This window comes from Nilaparvata lugens, chromosome 1 (genome assembly GCF_014356525.2).
Source record: "Nilaparvata lugens isolate BPH chromosome 1, ASM1435652v1, whole genome shotgun sequence".
NCBI lineage: Eukaryota > Metazoa > Arthropoda > Insecta > Hemiptera > Delphacidae > Nilaparvata > Nilaparvata lugens.
Window position 1 is genome coordinate 54,824,772 of NC_052504.1, and position 24,974 is coordinate 54,849,745.

General features: G+C 33.1%; 1 protein-coding gene across 11 annotated transcripts in view; it reads left to right on the forward strand.

Moving 5' to 3' along the window:
* LOC111057561 (potassium voltage-gated channel subfamily H member 6) overlaps positions 1 to 24,974 on the forward strand; it is a 288,140-nt gene that overhangs the window by 196,817 nt on the left and 66,349 nt on the right. For 8 of the 11 annotated variants that reach the window (XM_039436872.1, XM_039436881.1, XM_039436930.1 and 5 more), the window contains 2 exons: positions 1,205 to 1,234; positions 15,142 to 15,385. In XM_039436872.1, coding sequence (XP_039292806.1) covers positions 1,205 to 1,234; positions 15,142 to 15,385 — 274 coding nt within the window. The remainder of the gene's footprint in view (positions 1 to 1,204; positions 1,235 to 15,141; positions 15,386 to 24,974) is intronic. The other 3 variants (XM_039436886.1, XM_039436901.1, XM_039436936.1) reach the window with 1 other exon arrangement.

Below are 24,974 nucleotides of genomic sequence, written 5' to 3' on the forward strand. Positions count from 1 at the left end.
TTGACCGAACTCTATTTAAATTTGTATTGGTGGTATATTTTTACTCCAAGGAAACAGTTGAATTCTTGTAGGTTTAATTAATGGTGGTATATTTTTACTCCAAGGAAACAGTTGTATTCTTGTAGGTTTTATTCAATGACATTCGAGGAAGTATAAAGTATTTCAGGTATATGCTCATTTTTTGGACGTTGAAACTATCCTATCGGATAATCTTATTCTCAAGAATGCAATCATCAATTTTATTTTTATTTATACGAATGTATTCTAGTTATTGTCTATTGTATTTTCTGATATGTAAATGCAGAAAGCATATTAATTATTGAAAGAATCATAGGTTATTGAAAATATTGTAATGCAGATGCAGAAGGCTGTCATTCTTGGTTCTTTACGTCTACTCAGAGCAAACGATTTAATGGTAACGGACCCAGTATGATTGTTTACCACATGGACATGTGGAGCAGTCACTCTGGTAAAATCGCTTGTCACTCTTCTTTGGGGGTCGGTGCCCAGGGGAAGAGTCGTCAAGCAAAACTTCAAACAAAAAAAAAATTATAATAATAGTATGGCACTTAATTCTAAGGAGTAGATTATTGGATATTGAATGAATTATATCTACTGGGTTCTGGTGATAACTACTTTGAATTGAAATTAAATAAAAATTATTCAATAGATAATTTAGTATTACAATTGACATGAAATTGATTTGTAACTACTGTTTTTATCAGAACACCTTCCTGCTCCAATTGCTTCAACTCTGATTCAACTTTGTCTAGGAGGGCATATGGAACTAGTCCTAGCAGTAATCATGTAAAACTCTCAAGTGGTAAATTCATTATGAGAATCCTCTGTTGAATGATTAAATAATGTCCTCCGCGAAAAACCTATGCCTACTCCAGACTAAATAAGACGTCTCCCTGCTATAATACGATTGTTTCCATTGTCAACTTCAGGATCAGTGGAAGTATTTAATTCAATTCATTATTTGGACTTTTTGAACTAAAAATACGATAATAAACTAAACGATAGTAATCTACTGTTGGAAAACCAGGTCTCCATAGGAAAGGTTATCTTCTTGTACTTCAAACTTCAAGTCTTGCTGAAGACGTCTGTCAGCAGCATCCAGAAAAGTTAATGGCAACGCTCAACTTTGACTCAGCATTCGTTATCCAATCGAAATTAATAATCATGTATTCGATTTTTCCAGATATCAGATGTGGAACAAAGTACGAAGCTTGTAAGTTGTTTCACGAATAAGTAATTTCAGTCATATTCCGCTGGTATAAAATGCTTCCTTTAAAATTTTCCTTCCACACGTATTGGATCATATCACGTACACGAGCACTGAAAGCACAAAAATAAAACGATACTTTCCATTTTTGAAGATCATTATTATATATATTTATATTGAGAGGTTTGGAGGGAATAAATATGTAGATAGTCGGGAAACAGTAGTTGATTTTTTCAAAATTCGATTTTTATACTAGCTGAGGTTATTAGAACTGTTTTTCGATAGAAGCACATGCAGACAAACATACTCTGTTTAACAGAGCTTTGTAAATTCATGGACAAAACATGATTTCATCAATATTATGAAACAATTTTTATCTCGCTATTTTTTTATTCAAGCTGTAATTAATCGTCAAGGTAAGTAGATTTCAAGCTTCAGTTATTTCGAATTAAGAGACCATTTTTTCTAGCTTTAGATATATGCTAAGATAGACGATTGCCTTATTACTCACTTTTCAAAATGTATTAGTATAAATTCGTGTATAAGCTTGAGATGATTAATAATATTTGAAGTAGTTCTCATTTATGCTGATGACGTGCATCAGAATAAGTTGCGCATATAAATGGCTTACTTAGATTTAGATGAGAATGTTCAGTTGAAATTTCAGCTCGACAATGAATTTCAACGCACTATAAATATGTAAATAAGTCCACCAAATGGCATTCATTATGGATAAGTTAACTACTGAATTTATATAATTCCAACAAGATTATTTCAAATGAGGTATAATAATTCCATATTTTACTCATATTTTTGGAAGCATGCTTCAAATCAATTATTTCAGTTAATGAAAGCTTTAGCTTTACTTAGAAAGCTTGAGTTGAGGGTTCTATGAATTTATCCCTAAATTTCATCAATATTACTTTTCAGCATCAAACAAGATCAAAATGTTCAAGATTCTTGGAAACTCAACTGAAACTTTGGGAAATAATGATAGAAGTTACCCCATTATATCACGCATCACGTCATGAATAAATTAATACTCAATTATCAATGAAAGATATTGGAAGAAGTAGGATGATGTAAGAGTTTAGTAATGTGTCAGTTTGAAAAAATTGAAGTTAAATAGTGGCTCTTGGTGTGTATTAAAGATTTCCATCCTTATCTTATGAATTCTATTACATGAATTTAGTTTAATCTCAGAGAGAGCATTCCATTTTGTTTTGTATTGTATTATAAAATAAGAACCTGCTGGAAAACAGTTTAGCGGAGACATACGTTGAAGCATTTTTATGGAAATGAAATGATTTATTGATGAATAGAAGTGAGCTTGAATTTGAATTGCAATGCAGTGAGATATGGGTCTCTAATTCAGCACATAACAGAAATCGGAAATTTTCCGATGAAGTTTATTGAGATATTTCTGAACATACTATTTGTTCCAGTGTAGATTGCTTACTCCATTATGTGAGACCACGAAAATAATACGATCATATAATAAACGTTATATTTCAAGAAATAACACGTAATAGAACACATTAATGGAGAATTTTCTCTGAAGGAACGATTCAGTATCTTTTTAGTATCTCATTGAATAGTTTTGTATTACTCGGAAATTGTTTTAAATCTTCGAAATTACATAAGAGGCTACTACTCAATTTCCAATAGAATAATAGAAATATACCTTCCTTGAAACAATCGAATGAGAATAATTCTAAATTTAAGCTTTGAGCTTTGTGAATTTATTATATTTTTTTCATGCAGTGGCTGAAATCAGGCGGTTTTTTGACAGTGTTAGACTTCATTCACAATTTTATCATTTTCTTCCTTACTGATAGACACACAGCCTACTGTTTTTGAAGTTAAGAGACTGACAATTCAAAAACTTAATGGGAAAGTATGATTTATTTGAAAGATACCTGTGAGAAGAGGATCTGCAACAAATTGAAAAATGGATGGTAGAGGTAGACTTGATATATGCGCATCACGATTCATGACACGCAACAAAGAAAAAATTATGAGGACGAGAATGTAGTTGAATAGGATTAGGCTTATTTGAAGAAGAGGAGGAAGAGAAAAAAATGGTAAGATTATAAAAGAGAAGATTTTTCTTGAGTCTGATTTCATCATTTCACATGCACTATGCAAATAACTTGTCAGCCTTTCTCATATGCTATTCTACTTTTTTCGCGTGAATCGTCTCTTCCCACAATACGGAAGATTTTTCAACCCATCTGGAATCATCCCATAAAATACATGCATTAAATATACATAGAATACATACTGGTGTTGATTTTTTGCTGGAAACGTTGATTGCTTTGTGTTAGGTTTTGAACAATATCTGGGTCAGTTACGAATTTCAGTCTGCTTTAATCATATATTTCTCTCTAGACTAATGAATTAATGCTTCAACAAAAAGTGATACTGAATGTCCACCCGAATTTTATTTGAACAAAAAAATGTATTCATTATAAAGCAGTTTTTAATTTTCTATAAATGTGGTTGATAGATGAAGGATAGTATTGAATGAATCATTGATATAAACCTTAGAATGAATAAAAAAATTGAAGTGGCATCATTATACACATATTTTCAGATATTGTCATTGTTATACTTCTTTATCATTACATTTATCTTGTAGCAGCATTGATCGATTGACTCATATAAGTTCAGTGGAGATCATCAAAGTCGATGATCAGTACAAATGAAGGTCTTCACCCACTACACATTGAACTAGACACTGAATTGAAAGTTCAGCTTGATTTCCAGTATCTGAAAGGTGGACTGTCGAACTATAAGCATCAATAAATATACCATTGTAGTAGGGCTATTAGTGTAGATGATAACATTCAAAACGTACCATTCAAGTATGGCAATAAGCTCGATGTATTTTTACGACTAGTGGTTTAGAAAGCATGGCTTATAAGGGGATTCGGCTAAAAGCTTTTGTGGTAGAGATAGTCCAGGTTTGCCCTATTTATTACAAACTGAATCAGTGGATTGCAAGAGGGTTTCCATGCCATGTCATTCAACCAGGTCATACCATCAAGAATTCATCCCATAGATCCAATATAACAGCAGCACAGACTATTACCACCGCTATAATATCACTTCCCCAAACTCAAACCAATTTATTTTCCTCCTCCTCCTCCTTCTCTTCCATCTTCTTCTCTTATTCCTCCACATCCCTCGACTCTCCTTGTAATTGGCGAGCTCCAAGCTCACGTTGGCTCAATAAATTACACTCTGTAACTGCCTACAAATATTGGGGGCAATGGCAAGACCAGATCTCATTATCAACTCTGCCCTCTGCCCTTGCAATTCTATCTGAAATTGATGTCAAATTAGCCACAAAAAGCATTATTTTACTCTAATCCCACCACAATATTTCCCGTCTGATAGTCCAATGTAAGCATTAATCTGACTATAAATTTATTTTTAGTCAGCACATGCCAATAAGTAATCAGCTTTTTCAATATGTATTGTCCGCTTCTAACATATTGTTATCAAACTCTTCTCTGTTGAGCTCATTCAACTGATGCAAATTTGGAGAATCTTGAAATTTGGCATTCATTGTTCTATCACTGATAGATATACTCTCTTAGAATCTATTCGGATCCACTTCAAAACTAAGGCAAGCTTAATTTACTGGAAACTTTGAAGATACTCTTAGCTCCCTTGAAGTACTTTTTAAATTATTAATGTCATGGGAGTTTAATTTGCTATTCTGATGAGATGATCAGATGGAAACTTTTAATAGAATCGATCCTAGTTGATCAGTTTGAACTCTTCTTACGTCGTTAATGGAAACTTCTTTCCTTCTAGGCTGTATTCAATTTACTGGAGCTTGAAAAGTGGATGATAGATTATTAAGTGATGTATTGAGCAGTCATATACATTTTTGTTCATTTTTTTAATAACAGATTTTTCATAAAAATCTACTGTAACAAACTTCGTTTTAATATCAATGAGAATCTTCTTCCATGTAAAGGACTGCATTTCCTATAGAAATCTCCACAACAAATTTTCTTTCAAGCTACAGATTGAATTTTCCAGATAGACTCCAAACTTTCATCAACTCAACAACATTCAACCAAACAAGTATGAAAATGGAATAGATTCTAGCATACTGTCAAATATGTTTTAGAGATCTGATTTGAATCTAGCTGAAAGACATAATGATCTTGTCATGCAATAGGATATCGATGATAGCATCAAAAATGCCTAAAGTTTGGTACTACAGGATGAGATTATTGAACACTTCACCTCCACTGTTATTACAACTCAAATTATTAGCATTGACTGGGTAGTTATAATATTACATGGAACTTGAATGCTGAATTTTTTATTATTTGCCAATATAATGCCCACATTAGCTTTTCGCTTGTGCCTGAGTAAAGGAAAGTGCAAGCGTGATTTCATGGAATGTTCAAACGTCCAAGCCTATTCGATTGGATTATGCGGGACTCGAACCCGCAGGCAGGTAGCGACGCCTTAGTCGACTCGGCTATCCTGGCCGGCAATATTAAGTATTACAGTAACAAGATTATCGTGATTCTTGAATAATTTTATTTGTTAAATAATTTCAACTCCAGTTTATATTTTTTCTAATTACACCTCATCTCATTACTTTGGTCATCTTAGTTTCCTTCTCCATGCAGGAATAGAGCTAGAAAGTACTTGAAAGAAAATGTAATGGAACGTACTTACTAGAAAAATTCAATTTGAAAAAATCATACTTCATTCTTAGTCTCGTTTTTATCAAAAGATGTGCTATTTTATTATTCAAATATTGATCCTTGAACCATCTCAAGATTGTATAGCCATACTGATATATGCACACCATGCTTCCCCAACAGCCTCGAAGCCTCAAGCCCATTCAAATTCAATTGAGCTATTGAGCGACTCGTTGCAGGTTGCAGCCCTTCAGTGGAAGCTCACGACTGACTGTTAAATGTTTCATAGGGAAACGACAGTTCCATGCGAAAGGCCCTAGTGTTGCTATTAGAAAAATGTGGAAAGTCGGTAGTAAAATGGAAGATCGATATGTGCCTTTTCAAATATGCATACACGTTACGGTCTCATGGGAGTTGGAAAAGAACGGGGAGCTGCGAAATGTGGTTGACTCGACACCACTACAACAACACACAACTCACTCACTCACACGCTTTCACACCCCAGCCAATCAGCAGGCACTGTGCAAAAATTAATCTATATACAGCTGAACCATCTATAGCTGATCCCAATTTCCTCATCCCATCACAGTTTTTACATCACTCATTTGTCCCAATGGATACATGGGCTGATGATGGAATAGAAGGATACGAGTTGAAAGCCACTACTAATTTCATCCTTGGCTGGTCACATTAGTGAACCAATCGAATGTACGCTTATATGCTCATCAATAAATTAAAAGACCCCGCATTGTCTGTCCAGAGCTTTTATTTGTTGTGAAAAAGGCTTATCGTGTTTTATTTTTCCGCAATAGCCGCACAATGGCATATTATATGAATCTTCAATTAGCCTATTTGAAATAAGTCTAATAGTTTTACTGGAATGAGCTGCTCTAACAACTAAAGCATTGTTAAATTCCTAGAGCGATCATTTTTATCCGTGAAAATGTTTTACATGTTTTTGTCATAGTTAATGGCAATCTCAACAAAATTCATATCACATAATATAAATACACATTAAATAAAATGAGATGAGGTAAAATGAAAATATATTTTATTAGGCGGAGTTGGGACTATAATGATAGAAGTGAAGTCATCTGAAGAGATTTACTTTTTATACCTTCTCGTATCGCTCAGGTTCACATTCGATCTCAAATTATTGTTAACATGCCTAAGATGATATACGAATACAAATGCAATAATTAGATTACAACACACTGCTTCCAACAAAAGCTCTTTGCTTGCTATTATTGAATGGTTTTCTACGATATACCATATTATTATTAAATCAGCTTTTTAAATTATCGGTACTGTATTTAAAAAGTTGAAAATTTATTGCAATTGAAATTAATTATTAAATTTGAATAATTTTATTGAATAAATTATTTTTCTATTTGAATTAATCTAACAGTAGGATCGAATTTCGAAAGAATTCATATTATTTAAGATGGTCTAAATCGGTAGCCGGTTAATCAAAAACGGAACCTACTTAGTATGCAGTACAGTAACTATATTACCCATGGATAATATAGTTACTGTAGTATGCAGGATAATAATATGGATGTAATAATTCGACAATCTAGACTCTATAATTGAGTAATTCTATGTTCGAAAAAATATGATTTAGTCATGATTACTCAAGAAAAAATATATTTTTGTTAAGACTTGAAATTTCCATCGAATAAGTTTGTCAATATTCATTTGACGTTTGTTGAACAAGGTAGGTATTATAAGATACAATGTGACGAAAATAAGAACAGGCAACTAATGAGAACAATTCATATATTTTACGACTCATATGGTCTTGAGAATTATGTATAAGCGACATTTTGGAGAGAAAAACTAACCAAAAATATTATTTCTCTATCAATTTCATGATTTTCTCATGGAAAATTGATGACAAGCAGGTAAATAATTTATGAGGGGATATTTGTATTTTTTGATTCATTATCGTAATTTCACACCACAGTTGCCAGTAAAGCTTCTTCAGGATTCTCCACATGACAATAAGATGAATTTAGAATGAAAAAGATTCTACTTGAACACCACCAGTTTACAGAGAAAAACAGCGCCTTCAAAATGTCAATTGTCTAAGTGGTCTAACTAAGATTGGGGTCAACGTCTCCATCCATGGATTAAGCATGCACATGTGGTTCTAGGCACAACCAAAATATTAGGCATTATTGGCTTCTTGAGCTATAAGATTGTTCTGGAATATATATTTTCCTCCTTATGCCTCCTCTTTGCATCTTCTGTCTTTGGGCTTGTTCAACCATGCTTTGAGGGAAAAGCGATCATGCGTCAACCTCAATGTCATGTTCAGCACTTTTCTTTGTAGCTCCCAATCATTTTGTCAGTGATATTGTTCCATATTCTTCTTTCCCAGTCAACTTGTCTCATTCCTGAAGCGATCTTCTCTAGTGATGTCATCTGAAGAGATCTAATTTTTATTATTTGAAGTAACGTAGTAATTTAATCACAAAGCTCCATTTTTTAAAATTTATTCTGAATAATCTATCACAAATTAGATCATCAGGTCTTGATTGCTGAGAAGAGCAACTCTGGGAGTGTATAGAGTGTGCAATGCAAGAGAAGCTGGCTGGGATATCAATGATGGTGTCCCGAGTGGAAGACGGCGTCAACGTCAACAGCAGCCCGCCGCCAAAATCTGGCATCCCGGCTGATGACGCTAACCATAGTTAGTGAGGTCCACGTTATAATGTGCAGTAGAGAAAAATATAGGAGAACAGTGCAGCTGATTCTATTTCTTGCCACTGCCTTCTATAGAAGATAGCTGATACCAGTATATTTATCTGGTATATATGAAAAAATATTAACTGCTCATTCTTGTTAAAAATAATATATTCTATTTTATTCGCCTAAAAAACATTCTTCAATGATTTGATGATGCATTTTCATTATTTAGATTGAATACTCTCTAATTAATAATATTTCTACATTGTTAAAAACGATCTGGCAACGTTGTGGAGCTAGAAAAGGATAGGGATATCTACTTTGTTAAAATATATCAACACCAATGTTAATCAAATACTGCCATTATAATGTGCTAAAAACTACAAAGCCTTTAGTGAAGTCCAATTTAGTGTCATTGGAGGAAGATAGGAGAACAATGTTGACGATTCTCTGTCTTGTAATTGCCTACTATAGACGGCAGCTGATACAAGCTTATTGATGTAATATTAACTGTTAATTCTCGTTTGAAATAATCAGTTATATTTTATCAACCAAGAATAGCTATTTATGTATTAAGAGCGTAATGCGCGACTTTATCACTCGCGCATCTACATTGTTAAATAACGATCTGGCAACATAGCAAAGCAAGAATGAGATAGTGCTATCCGCTTCGTTGAATGATAGACAAGGATAGCAATACAATATTGCTTATCAAACACCGCCATTATAACGTGAACCTCACTATAATATTGAACAATGTTTCAGGTTATATTCATATACTAGACAATCTGAAATCTCGCAGATATGAGGCACTCCCTCAATAATTTTCCCTTTTCGCTGATGTCTCACTTGTAATCCCTCCCCTTTTCGCTGTTGATGTCTCACTTCTGTAATCTGTGGTGAATACAAAATTTAATATAAACAGTTTAGAAAACAGAGTACCAGCTGGAAAATCAAAATATCGCATCTCGCATCCACAAAATTCATAAACTGACGCTACTGTTTCAAGTTTCAACTGAATGGTATTGAAACCTTTAGTCCATTCTATTCTATGCCGTGATTGTAGGTTTGATAGGTAAATGGTACCTATAGTGAGGTCCACTTTATAATGGCAGTGGATGAAGATAGAAGAATAGCGATGCCGATTCTCTACATTGATTAATTATATTTCTATACCGTCAAAAACATAATTGGTATCGTTGTGGACCTAGAAAAGGATAGTACCACCGGCATTGTCAGAAGATAGACAAGGAAAGCAAAACCAAAGATGATCAAATACTGTCATTATAACGTGGACCTCACTATAGCTTAAAGCATTAGGGAGTTGGATTTTTGCTTTAAAAAGACATTAATATGCTGCTATTATTTAAAAATGTTTGAAAATAATTGAGGTACAGTAACAGATAGCTTGCATCTGAGAACATTGTTTGCTATAATACCCCAAAGTCACACTCACAGCTCACCCTATTATTTTCGAGAATGAGATATTTTGTTTACAGCTGATGAGCTGATAAGACCATTTTGAAAGTTGAGTTTTAGGTTATGTTATAATTTTATGTCACGTGTTAATGTCTATAGTGTTTTCATCATCAATACAGATGTTGTAAACACAGTCTAGAATAGAATAATTTGTGTAATTTTTACCTCGTATTAACTCATATCTTATATTCAGTCATTAACATGCTGGTTTCCATTGTTAGTTCTATTCATAGTCTTTCAAATTTGTCAAGATCTTCATCGGCACTGCGCAATGTCCGTTGCAGCTCATTACTTTCCAATTGATATGACTAGCATTACTTTATTAAATCAAACTATATTTGAGTGGCGAGGTGAGTAGTCTTATTATTTCAATAATAGGTGTAAGTGCACGTCCAGTGCCAACATACCTGTCATCAAATTTTTGGTTGGGTTCTTATATGTTGTGTATAGGTAAGCGGATATGTCATGAGCCATTCTTCTTCATCCTCCTTGCCTTTTTCCCATTATTTGGGGTCGACTCTCCTTGATCCAGTGTGAACGATCATTGGTCGTCATAGCTATACACTATCTTGGGCTGTCTCTACATATAGCAAGTACTTTCCGTTTTATATGATTGTGTGTACGTCTCTTACATGTCCATACCAGCCTACTCATCCTTCCATTACCTTCTCATAGACTGAGGCCACCCGGAAACTGCCCCGAACATGAGTTTTTCAAATTTGGTTCAGTCTCTACTCACCCCCTGCCCATCTCAGCATTCACATTTTAGCAGAATGAAGTCTTTGTTTTTTCTGTTTCTTCAAGGGGCAACACTCACTACCATACAGTATTGCGGGTCGCACTGCAGCTTTATACACTTTGCCCTTGATGGGTACAGGCATTCTTTTGTCGCAAAGTACACCAGTTAGCTCTCCATTTCATCCACCCAGTGTTTATACGGCTTGAGATGTCAGCATCTCTGCTTTCATTCATTGTTGATTATGGAGCCCAAATATTTGTATTGATCAACTACTGGGAGTGGAGTATCTTGCAAATGTATGTGTGCCTGGTCACCAAAGTTGCAGTTCATGTAGAACGTCTCTCTGCTAATTCTTAGTCCAGCTGCTTCCAGGCTAGTACGCCACAATACAAGTGATTGTTGCATTTTTGGCCTTTTTCTTATGAGAACCATGTCATCTGCATGTAGAATGTCCCAAGGTGCTGGATGCTGTATTTCATTAGTGAGATGAGGACTGAGCCTTGATGAGCCCCAACTTCAACACTAAACCCCTCACCAATTACAGCTGGACAGCTGACCTTTTTCAGCTCCGTGGTGGGCCTACATATCATTTACCACATGTATATAGTACTCTGGGACTCCTTGTGCTCTCAATGCTTGCCAGAGTCGCTCTGTTGGCACACGGTCAATGCAATGAGCCATTATACGTTGTATAAATCTTCTGTTGTTTTGGTGACACATAACTGATATGTGCAACTAGGCATATCTAGAGATTCTAGTGAAACTTGAATACAAAATTTAACATTTTTGTTTTTTTTATATCGGCTGTACTCTATATTTCCTAGCTTTGGTAGATACCATATAGGTGCCAGTACCGTACCTACCATATAATGATCAAACATAATAACAGACCATTACACAATTAAATTATATAATTAGACCTCATTCAAATCCTCGCCTTCATTTTCAATTAGGCTATTGTTATTTAATAATTTGTAGTTGTCTCTCGGATTGCTGACAAATCTCTTCTTAAACTCTCAACTTATTCATAACTATCAATTTTGGTAGGCATATTACATAGGCTATGCATTGTATGTTCCTTTCAGATTCAACCTCATGTTTTTTTTATTTTAGATTTAGAATAAAAACTTTTTGGTTTTGTAATTTTTAGTCAAGTTACTAAATTAAATTTCTTAAGAACACACATTCTTACACACAATCCATAATTAATGTGACTCCCACACAATGGAAATGATGGATTTGAAGTATCAAGAAACTCATAAGGAGAGTGAAGAAATGTTTTATTTCAAGAGATGTCATGTTTTTTGTTTGCATTCACTGTAAAAACTTTTAGTTTGAATTAAAATTCAAAACGTTTGTACCATTCAGTAGAAACGATCAAATGTAAAACAACTTTAATAGTTAATGGGATTATTTTCTATTTGAGAGAAGTCATATTCATGTAATTCTATTTTTCTTACAAGAAGTCAATTCATCTCTCATTATCATCTGAGTCAGTACCCACGCACAAGCCTAGAGATCATGTGGGCATCACCCTCAGAAAAAAAAACAATAATATGGACTTTAAATCACATCAATTAATAGTGATGTGGACTCCATCGTATTGTCATAATACTGAAGTGTGGGTGATGAATGAAGAAGAAGGTATAACGTATGAAATGCAAAATGTTTAGCACTCCAACTCAAGTATAGAAATTTACCTCAGGGTAAAGAAATTAATATTGGCCTATGCTTATTATGATATTCATAAGCAGCTTTCTCTGAAAAAACTGTAGGCCTAAAGATAGGCCTACATTATCACATGGGTTTTGAAGAATCACTTTTTTATTTTTATGAAATAGCTTATCATTAGTAATTTTTGTCAGACATGAAGAAATGTTATAATACTCCTTGCTGTCACCCTCATTAGAATTGTAGGGCTACCATTAGCTTCATCGTGGTTTTATAAATTGTTTTTGTCCAAAGAGTTAGAAACAATGATAGGGAATTATTCTCTTTTAATCATTCTGCTGCAATATTTACAGTGTTTTTCTTTATCTAAATCTAGGGTCTCATTTGAAACTCCCTTTTCGTCATCTCATTTCATGACCTCAATCTGTCTTTGCTCAGCTTTAATTTAGATTTTTTCATGGAATGCAGGCATTAAAGCTCATTTTTCTAGAGGCTCTGACTTTGCTTGCTTGCATTTTATTTTGCAGTCAAAAACTGTTTTCTAGTTTTTTTTAATTCATAAAATTGTTTCATGAATTGATTTAAATCAGGTTTAGTTGATTTATTCTAAATCAGTTTTCAATGATTAAATGTGGTATTATGTGATTTGAATATTATGGAAAAAGTATGAACAAGAAATCAGATTCAGCTTATTGATTTGAGTTTTATAAGTAAGCACTCTTGTAACCTGATCTTCAATTTTAGTGCTGAAAAACAAGGAACTAAATCTTTCAACTTGGAGCCGTCTTGTTCCATAATTGGAATCTTTGATCAATTTTAAAACAACACTGTTCCGTACATTAAATGAATTATATTCACAGTTATTTAAATATCAAATTATAATACAGAACGACAAACGTAAATTTCAAGTTGCTTAGGTTGGTGATCTACAATAGAAGAAGTGGTTTTCAGTAAGTAGGTGAGTAGGTGACCTATTGTGATATCGAATTCAATATTTATTAAAAGAGAAAATTCGTTCAGTCATCAGTGAAAAGTCGAATAATCAGTTCTAAAGGGATTTAAACCCTTGGGATTTAATCCAATGGAAAACATTGATTTTCCCTTCAGTCCAGCTAGATATTAATGGCTCAAGTCCAGTAGTAAAAAAGCGATGTCATTTTAATTTGATTCATTTCAATTTCACTACAGATTCCGCGTTCTATCCGTTACTGCTCACACATTCCATGACTTTTTGCATCGATGATTGCTCAATTTGTTTCTACGAAATTGGCATTACACGGTATGTGACCTACCGTTCAATTTTTAGCATCGTTTCAAGTTGATAAAATGAACCACTTTAGAGAAAATGAAGATATTATCCCATAGTTTCATAGTTCAATGAGTTGAAGTATAAATTTTTACAGGGTTTTCATTACATTTTTATAACCTACTAATAGATAAAATTTAATCACAAATGACAACTCGTTTTACAACAAACACTTCCAAATTTTAACGATTGTTGTGATTTTTTTCTTTAAATCTACATTTATCCCAATATTTGAATTATTCATCTCATTATATTTATGTCTTGCTTGAAACAGTGGTGTTTCTTATTCATATGTAGGCCTACAAGTGAATGTTTGGATTGTACTGTTTTATAGCGTTTTAATGACTCATTATTTTTTTTCAATTACAATGATTAGGGTAGGCCTACTGTTTAAAGATTTTTTTCACCAGAATGTTTCTTATTTTATATTCTGCTGATGTTATGAAAGAATTAAAACTAGGTCTTATATCATATTATATATTAATAATCTTCACTCCTGGAAAAATCATTACAATTTTCTATTTGCACCAAGTGACTCGGTGCAAAGTTATTTAATGAATTAATGCAAACATTTTTGTAAAGCAGTATGAGTCACATTTCTTCATAATTGAATCTGACGACTTTGAGTAACTTGACTTTCATCAAGTTTTTTTTTGTATGCTTTTTCAATTGGAATAATGTTTTACGTTCATGTATCTCTTCAGTAGACCTACTCTAGGCTTTTTAACGTATAGCCTATTGGTACTTTCATGTTTCACACTTTTGAATATTTTTATAAAAGATGATTGATGGTGTCATAATGTTATATTGAAGTATATTACTCATAAATTGATAAAACAATATAAAAAATCTTAAAGCACCCTTTATTTAAAAAAAAACTTTAAAATAGTTCAACAACTAGTTTCGGTGATCACAACATCGTCAGGTTATAAAATAAAATATAAACTAGTTAAAAACTAGTTGTTCAACTACTTTAAAGTTTTTAAAAAATAAAGGTGCTTTAAGATTTTTTGTATTGTTTTATCAATTCAAAAAGTAGCTCATGTGAATGAATTGTTTTTATTAATCATAAAATATTTAATAGTGTAGTGGACCCCATAGGAGAGACACCTCATTCAATTTGTCCTTTCCAAGTTGTCATTATCATCAACAATTTGTTTTGAAAAAGTTTTCTAGTACCTATTCAATTTTTAAATATTGTAGAATTTTTAATAACGACTTCCAGCACCCAAACTGAGTGTCGTCCTTGAATGTGATGTGTTGACTGTTACCCTGTTTTGATGTTTGTGCGATTGCGATACTATGATGAAGGCGAGTAGTAAAGGGGTGCTCCCACACGGTGCTGTTGCAGGTGCTGTCGTTGGGCGCAGACGTGCTGCCAGAATACAAGCTGCAGTCGCCACGCATCCACCGATGGACAGTGCTGCACTACAGTCCGTTCAAGGCCGTCTGGGACTGGATCATCCTGCTGCTGGTCATGTACACGGCTATCTTCACGCCCTATGTGGCCGCCTTCCTGCTCAACGAGCCAGACTTCGACACGCGCAAGAGCAAAAAGTACGGCGACGATCCGATCGTTGTCATCGATCTCATAGGTCAGTACACTAACCATACTAACATTCACCTCAATCCGATCGTTGTCATCGATCTCATAGGTCAGTACACTAACCATACTAACATTCACCTCAATCCGATCGTTGTCATCGATCTCATAGGTCAGTACACTAACCATACTAACATTCACCTCAATCCGATCGTTGTCATCGATCTCATAGGTCAGTACACTAACCATACTAACATTCACCTCAATCCGATCGTTGTCATCGATCTCATAGGTCAGTACACTAACCATACTCACATTCCCCTCACTAATTAAATAGAATACTATATTGGGAATAATAATTTAATTCTCTCTCCCGAATTGCGCGTTTATTGCAGTCAAAGTCGGCCTTTGGCAAGACTTTGGTGCATTACTAAACTGAAATGTTCAAAAATGATCTCACAATGGATGATGTGCTGAGAACAACTGCTTTTTCCATGGCATATTTTGCATTTTTCGATATTCCCATCTGACATAGATTTGCTGACACTTTTCTAGTTACAACTCCAACCGTGGAGATTATGACAGGAACAATTGTGACCTTTTCTTGCATCCAGACATCCTTGATCTCAGCAACCAAGGGAAGGTACTTGGAGACCTTATCCATGAGGATGATATCTGGCCTATTATGAGCAACTGTTCTGTCTGTCAGCACCGACCGATCCCAATATAACTTATGTGTATCATTCTCCAAGACTGGGGATGGCTTGTACGAGTAGTAGGGCAGCTTCTGATTGATGATTTGGTACTTCAGAGCAAGGTCCTGATGCAAGATCCCAGCTACTGCATTGTGGCGTTTTAAATAGTCAGTAGCTGCCATATATTATATATGGCAGTCATAGTCAATAGTCATATTATTATTATTATTATTAATATTATATTTCATTATTATCAATTAAAGTGGGTTATTTTATATATAATAAGAGACTATGTCTCTTCACCTCAATCCATGAAGTGTGAAATTAGAGTGGATTACAATATTTTATCTATACATATCGATTCAGGGAGTAAGTATACACTTCCAGTCCCTGAATGTCCAATTTAAATCTTTCAAATAAAAGCATGAAATGTTTAGAAGTCACATTATACATTGAATGCTAGAGAAACATCACAAAGAGTACTGATATCCCACTTTTATATTTGAAAGTAATAATAATGCAATTCACAGCTTTGAAATAGTAATTAGCATAGTACCAATATGAGAAACTCGTTTATTGTCATAGGCATAGTAATGGCTATAAAATAGTCACATATGGTACGTTAACAATCCTTGCTTTATAATGATCAAAGCTTTGTTTCTGGTCGTTTTCTATCACCAATCATTCTATGATTATTATTTTTCCATCATTGATGGATAAATGAATAAAAATTATTGCACAAAATGATAAAACCCTAAAATCACATTTGATACTGTATTTTACAGAAATTCACTGCAGACTGAACTACAGTGATATCGATAGGAAGATTAACTTTTAACTATTAAAGGTGCTAGTTAACTCAATAAAATTTGTTCATGTACAGGGGGCTTCTTATAAGAACTAGTTTAAGCCATTCTTAGAAAACGACCTTCAATTTTTAGATTGCTAAAATCATTATTCAATATTAGAAGAGGCAGCATATTGATCTATTAAACTAAAAATTAAAACGGGGGTCACTATATACAATGCATATTATAAAAGCTTTATGTGCATATAGCACAATGATCAATTTAAAACTAAATTTCTTATTTTCTCATATAGGTTTTTTAGAAGGCTATACTGTATTACTCAATACTTTTGACCAGTCAAAGAATTTTTTCCTGGACCACGATTGATCCATAATCTTTCCGGTTTAGCATGATGATTTGAAAGATTGAAAATTGAATATTATAAATAATAAATAGAGTTGTATTTGTATTATTGGTTAAGTATAGTGGATACAACAGAATTTAAAACTGTAAACTGAGAGAAAACTCCATATCTATTGCCAAGAAATGTTGAAGCTTAGAAATCGCTGTTATACAAACCCACATCGTTAGTTGAATCACATTCAAATAGATTTATGTAGTATAAATATCTCCGATTTGACCGTACTTTAGCGTCTATTTACCGGTTCGTTGCATACACCCGAGTATATCTCAGCAATTGAAGATTATAAATTTAGATTTTCTTGGCAAATGATTGCTTGGTGCGTTTAGACTCGACGTTTTCTTGCATTTCACTTCACTCCTCCATAATTCTGCAAATAAATTGCAACGTTAAAGAGATGTGACCAAACTTATTAGATTGGAAAAAACGATCACATTATGATGTTTGATTTATCCATTAATTCACTGCCATCACACTATTTCACGTGTATGTCTACTTTTTATTTATGGAAACTTTAAAAAAAATTGTAAGTGTAAATCTATTGCTATTTGAGAGTTTAGATGAAGTTTGGCCTCTACCAGTGACGTCTATTGATTGAGGATCACGTTTGTTAGTAGTTACGTTTGCTTGCAAAATTTTCCATAGAAATTGGAGTAATCTTGGTTGTGATCGATCGTCTTGATTCTTAATTCAACACATAATATAATACTTCATCCAATGAACTGTTTTCTTATCCTTACAGTCAAATTTGTTCACATTATTAACAAATTTTATAGTCTTATGAAACCTTGAATTCCACTCAATCTAGAATCCTCAATGTTATCTCTGGCAAAATCTTAATTCATTGAATTTATTATTATAGCTGGATTAATTAATTGAAGATGATTATTTTCTGATCAACTAGTACCTAAAGTAACTTGATGAATCAGGGAACATGAAGTCGATAAATTTCCAATCCATGAGTTTAAAGATTAGTGTAAATGTATATTCAACCTGCACACAGACGTACCTATAGTCGTCGTTTGGGTATTCCTGTAACTTTAAGAAATAAATTTATAAATTTATGAATAATAAATTCAATTTATCATAAAAATTATTTTATTTTATTTTTGCATTTATTGTAAACAATGCATTCTTGTAATAAATATTATTTTCAATTTGACTTTATGATATGAGTATTTCAAAGAAAAAAAATAGTGTAGTTTCCAGTTAAAAAAACAAGGCACACCTCCTTTGAAGAGGAGCTTCTATGATAGATTTGATTGATAGAGCTCTTTTATGAGCATTAGCTCTTATTGACTGTCAAGCTTTATTGAACTAGGTCATTCATCAATCCATTGAATAATTTTTATCATTCTCCAGTTGAAACTTCAGTATTCTGAGCAGTGTATTATCAAGTAAGCTAGCATGACTCATGTCAATATCATAATGTAGTATGATTATGACTATCCATCAAATTCAAGCTTAATATACTTGCAAAGTTGACGCAGTCCCGGTAATTGTAGTTGTGATAGTTGTCTAGGTCAGTGATTGATATCCTGAACTTCTAGTTAGTATATATGTGGTAATATCAATGGTTGCTCATCCAACAACAGTGCTACAGAATAGGGTAATGGTGAAAGTTTTGAAATGACTGTCTATGTTAGTCGAATAGAGCATTTGAATTATGTCTACTCTCATTGTAACATATTAGTGCTACGTGACATGAGTGCACTTTGCACTCTGGTTTGACATGTACCGTTGACATGTCAGTCCATGTTTGATACAGACAGTACCCTGACCCTGTATGTCCAAAAGTTCAGTACGGTGTTACGTTTGAGATGCTAATGGATGGCTTCTAATCCATTGATTCAAAATTAATGTTCTTCATCAATAAATAATGTCATTGCATAGAAGTCCATTAAATTTTGGCTTTCCTATGGAGAAATGCTGTTAGGCTAGAGTAGTTCCTCTTATTTTACAAAGCTTGAAACGGTCTGAAATGATGAAAGTATCATGGAGTTTTGAAAACATTCTTAATCTTTCCTTGAAGTTGTCTCAATCTTAGTCTTGGATATTACAGTGTCTGTTCTTTCAATAGTGTGGGAAATTTATTAGAAGTTTTACCTAGACCGCTGGTGGGAATGATTATGAATCAGAAATCTGCATTTCAAATACCATAGAGTATTTCTTCTAAGATTCTCATTCTAACTTTGATTATTGGTAAATTACTATACTTTATGAAACAATGCTTCTACTACTACAATAATACCTTGAATAGTAGGTACTATTGTTAATAAAGTAGCCTGCTATTGTAAAAGAGAACGATGTGTTTCATAAAGATTAGTACCATAAAATAGTTTAATACAGTGCTAATAACTCCAGCGCTAAAAAGGACTTCAAATATCAAATAAAATCTATTATATAAGTTATAGGTTACAGGAATGTTATGTAAGTAAATACCAAGTTATAACAAGAACTAATGTACTTCCTTTCATGAGACAATCAATATAAAGCATAATAACCTACGACTTGCTTTAATGCTTTTACAATTTTATATGATACCCTAGCTTTTTATTTTATTTGATACTCTCACTCTGACATTTTTTTTTGTAGTGATGTCCACGTTATAATAGCAGTGGAGAAAGATATAGAAGAATAGCGTTGCCGATTCTCTGCCTTCTATAGAAGATAGCTGATACCGGTATATTACTTTGATGTATTTTAACTGTTGATTCTTGTTAAAAACAATCTATCATATTTTATTCGTCAAGAAAATATAGTTTTCAATGATTTAATGGGCCTTATTAATTATTATCATTGAAATTGATAATTTTGCTAATTAATTATATTTATACATTGTTGAAAGACAATCTGCCAACGTTGCGGAGCTAGAAAAGGATAGCGATATCTGTTTTGTTGAATGATACACAATGATAGCAATACCAATGTTTATCAAATACTGCCATTATAAAGTGGACCTCACTATAGGTTGAAATTTCAACCTAATCTTGAAATTTCTATTATAGTGATACAAATATACTAGTTTTCCTCCAATGTCATGATTATAGTGTTTTATACAATAAATGAATAAATATAAAAAAATGTGCTAATATGATTGGGAACATCTCCAATCAAGCAAGCAAAGCAAATTACTTTATACTAATCTATCATTGCTAGAAATGATTTAAACATTATTAAAAACGGATTCTTCTCTTAGTTTTTTCAATAACACGTTCATCATTTGAAAAATTCACAAATTGTCATTTAATTTAATTGTGATTGTAATTTCACAAATTGAAAATTTAAAGTTACCAATTGAAAATTGAATTACTGATTCAGTGAATAAATCTATTTCCTATCAAACAAAATTTAATTCAATTAAACGCAATTTGAATGTTTATTGAACTGAAGTATTTATTGTTTTTGTATTTCTCTAGAGATCGATGAAAAATCAAATTGGCAGAATACCGTCCAATAAATGAGATTTTTCGATCGACATCCTCATTTACATATAGATGATCCATTTCACAGTATAATTGAAGTAGATAGTACATTCCAGAAGCTATTCGTAGAAGCAATATTGCAGATGGTTTACTACTATGCAGAACATGGTCTACTTCTTCTTTTCATAGATTGAGGCGGGGGGGCGGGGGGTTTCCAATCTCAATCAGCAATTCATGATCCTAGAATGAAGGGAGTATACCGCATCAATGTTGCAATCCAATCAAAAACCTCATATTCGGGTTGTTCTGTTATTTCACATTCATACCCAATCTATTTCACAATGTCGCTTACTGTGATGTAACCAATTCCAAACTCACACGTAGATAGCATGCATAATTCGTTAATTTGTTTTTAGTCAACTAGGCAAAATTCCCATTAGATACTACCACGCATCGTTGATTAATAAATTATATTATTGAAATTTTTATTACCGTAGCTATTAGGTCGACAGCGCTTCAAACTTCCGGTCAAGTTGTAGCTACTAAGTTCAGAGCGCGAGCTTTCAGTTTCAGCAGTCTCGGATCTGTTTCAAAATACGGATTATCTGATTAATCTATGTTGGTAAAATTATCCAATCTCGTTCTACTTATTCTTTATTAAAATTATCACTCATTGTCATTTTCATATTGTTTAGTTCTTCTTGATTAGCTCAAATGTTTTTTTTTGTTTTTTTTTTTAATTTTCGTCATGTAACACTACATAATCAAGCAAAGTTTGGTAGTATATGACACGTCAAAAAGTATTGAGTACAGTACTCAAAAAAGTAATCATAAAATAGAGAAAAAAAGAAGAAAATCAGAGCATACAAAAGAGTTGCAAATATATGCTAGCAAAAAAATACCAACACGCGCCAACAGTTGAAGCTTTCCTCTACACTGTACGGAGATGCATCGATCAATTTAGCTTTTATTGCATTCTTAAACTTTTTTGGGCTCTCAATACATCTTATTTCAATGGGAAGAGAGTTATAAGCTCTCAATCCGCTATAATGTGGCCCTTTCTCTAAGCTTGCTGTTCTGTGTTGCGGGTACTGAAGATGAACTATCTGGTTTTTAGTATTGTAACTATGATGGATATAACTCTCTCTTAATATCTTATCGTTTTTCTTCGTCATAGTTGCAATTTCGAGGAAGTACAGTGCAGGAACTGTTAAAATTCTAAGTCTTTTGAAAGATTTTTTACAAGATTCATAAGGCTTCAAGTTGTCGACAATTCTGAGGGCTTTTTTTTGCTTTTTGAAGACAGAATTGAGATTATTCTTTCCACTCCCCCAGAACATTATGCTATATTGAATTATCGACATTAAATAACCATGGAAGACATTCAATAGTATTTTTGTTCCAACTACATTCTTCAGCACTTTCAACGAGAGGCAGACACTTGAGAGTTTGTTCAGAATGTGATCCACTCGAGACAGTTTCTGATTCTGATTCCCAAAAAGCAGACTTCATCCTGAACAATCTCATCCATCTTTTGGCTAATTGTACCACCCACTTAACTTACTGGTCTCAGTCAACTTGAAATCCAATAATTTAGTTTTGTTTATATTCAAACAAAGACCGTTAGCCTGAAACCAGATGTTCATTTGATTAATAGTCTATTCGGTCCTCTGGACAACTTCTTCCCACGTTCCAGTCACAATACTCGTAGTATCACCGCAAAAAGAAAGACATTGGACGTGATATTGTCTGGAAGGTCATTCACATAAATTATGAATAACAAAGAGCCCAGAATAGATCCCTGTGTTACACCGCAGGGTATATTTCTCCATTCTGAAAAATAGCTTATCCTGTTGTTATCATGTAACTTCACTTTCTGTTTCCTATTCAATAAATAACTTTTAAAGAAATTTAAAGCTGAGATATCCAGGCCATAATATTCCAATTTGCAAAGCAACAGGTGGTGATTAACCATGTCAAAAGCTCTGGAGAGGTCGCAGAAGATCCCCATTGCATGTTTTTTTCTTATCCAAACTCTCCAGCACATCATTTACAACATTAAAAACAGCATCCTTAGTTGCATGACCTTTGCGAAACCCATGTTGATTCTTGAACAGGATGTTATTTATTTCTAAATATTTTGAGAGTTGTTCATGTACAACTCTTTCAAAAATCTTGGAAAAAACTGGCAAAATTGCTATTGGCCGATAATTATTTAGTTCTTTCTGATCCCCTTTTTGAATAGGGGTTTCACAATAGCATATTTTAGCTTACTTGGGAATTCGCCAGTTTTCAATGACAGATTTATAATATAAGTTAGAGGTCCTGATATCAGATGTTTGGATGCTTTTATAACTGAAGATGGAATTTCATCCCAACCCGAGGAGGGGGAGCTGTTCAATCTTGCTATGATATTCACAACACTCTTCTCAGAAACAGTTTTGAAATTGAAAGTAGATGTACATCTTTTCGCTTTATTCAAGAGCTCAGAACATCTATGAAGAGATTGTGAATTTGAGTTTGAAGAGGATGAAGCTATGAAAAATCTGTTGAACAAGCTGGCCTTCTTTTTTGGATTAGTTATAACCTCTTCAGGTAGATTTATATCTGGGATTGCGCTTTGTTTTAAGCATCCTCCAATTTCTTCCTTCACAACCTTCCATGTTGCTTTATTTATGTTTTTAGACTTGTAAAAAATTCATCATTCACCTTCCTTTTTGCAAGATTGATAACCTTCTTCAAAATTGTTTTGTATTTTTTAAATATTCCAATAATCCTTCACCTTGACTTTCTTTCACCATTGCAAGCAATTCAGTTTTGGATTTCTGTTAAGTTATGTTTTGTTCTATTGAACATGTTGTTCACTTACTCAGTAATTCATTTATTAACAGTAATTAATTACAAAATTTGGGAATATCATAAATAAAACAATAATAAAGTCCGGTTTCACCAAGCTCGGTCAAGACATTTTAACTGCAGTTTTTCTATATTATATAGTAACTGTAAATTGAACATTCGATGGCCAAATCAGGTACGGTTTACAACGAGTGCACTGCAACATATGAGTATGATTTCTATGGCGATAGTTACCATCGATAATTCCAGTGCACACTTGTAAATCGCACCCGGCTTGATTATGTTCAAATATATTGATCCGAGCTTGGTGAAACCGGATAATAATAGAAATTTGACAAAAATATCATCATATGAGCCTCAGAGTTCAGAAAATATGTTTTTATCCCATCATGATACATTTTGTATTATATTTGAATTGTGTTGTGGTGTGTTGGGTTATAGTCTCAATAAACTATGGTAACGTTGATTTTATGTAAGTTTAAATATATCGTATTTTTTTCGAAGCCATAACATTTGATTTAAATTCTAATCTATCAAGCTTATGTGGGCATCAGCCTCACTGAAAAAAGTACTACTGTATTTAAAGATATTAAAAATCAGTTTTCTCGCCTCTTTTGTTGATAAAATTCTCTAATTTCTGTTTGTAATTGCATTACTTGCAATAATTTTATGTTTTCTTGTAAGTGTTATTTCTATTATTATTTCAGTCTAATCTTTGTCTTCTAAAGTCTTTGTTTCATTATTCATTTCTGTTTTTTGATGAATTTGTTTATAATATTTTAAGGAAAAAACACCTGTTGAAAAGAACGTGTTGTCTTACCTCAGAGTGGCCACCTACCGGGAAAACCGGGAGAACCTTAAATTCCTCATGATTTTACTAACCGGGAAGAATACCGTGAATTCCTCTTGAATTTTCCAATTACTCATAATTTTTTTATAAATTTAGCAAAAATACGCCCAAAGGAATTCTGAATTATTAACAATCGGAAGATATTGTTGATCAAAAAATAAAATGCTTCAGAATTGATTTTTTCTTTAAATTTACTCATTTTTGAAAAATAATAACTCAGTACTCATTGGAGATAGAGAGTTCCGAATGATCTTATTGTATTCAAAATTTTATAATGTAAAAAAAAGGCGAGAGCAAAATTTCTGTCCACTTACTGGATTTGGTAGAAATAGCTGAAAACTGGAAAATGAACCAAAAATACAAGGTTTTTGGGCCACTAGCACAAGGAAATTTTGCATGAATAAATTGGATCAAGACCTCTCTCATGTATCCAAATAATATATTAAAAAATTAGAACTACAATATAAATTGCAAGCACACACCCTTTTTTATGTCTATATTGACTGGACTAATTCGCAATTCGTCATGTAAAATCAAATTGAAGATTTCCATAATAAATTCTTTACGAATGTCTCTTGTTACTCAAATACCGCGGATACTCTACCT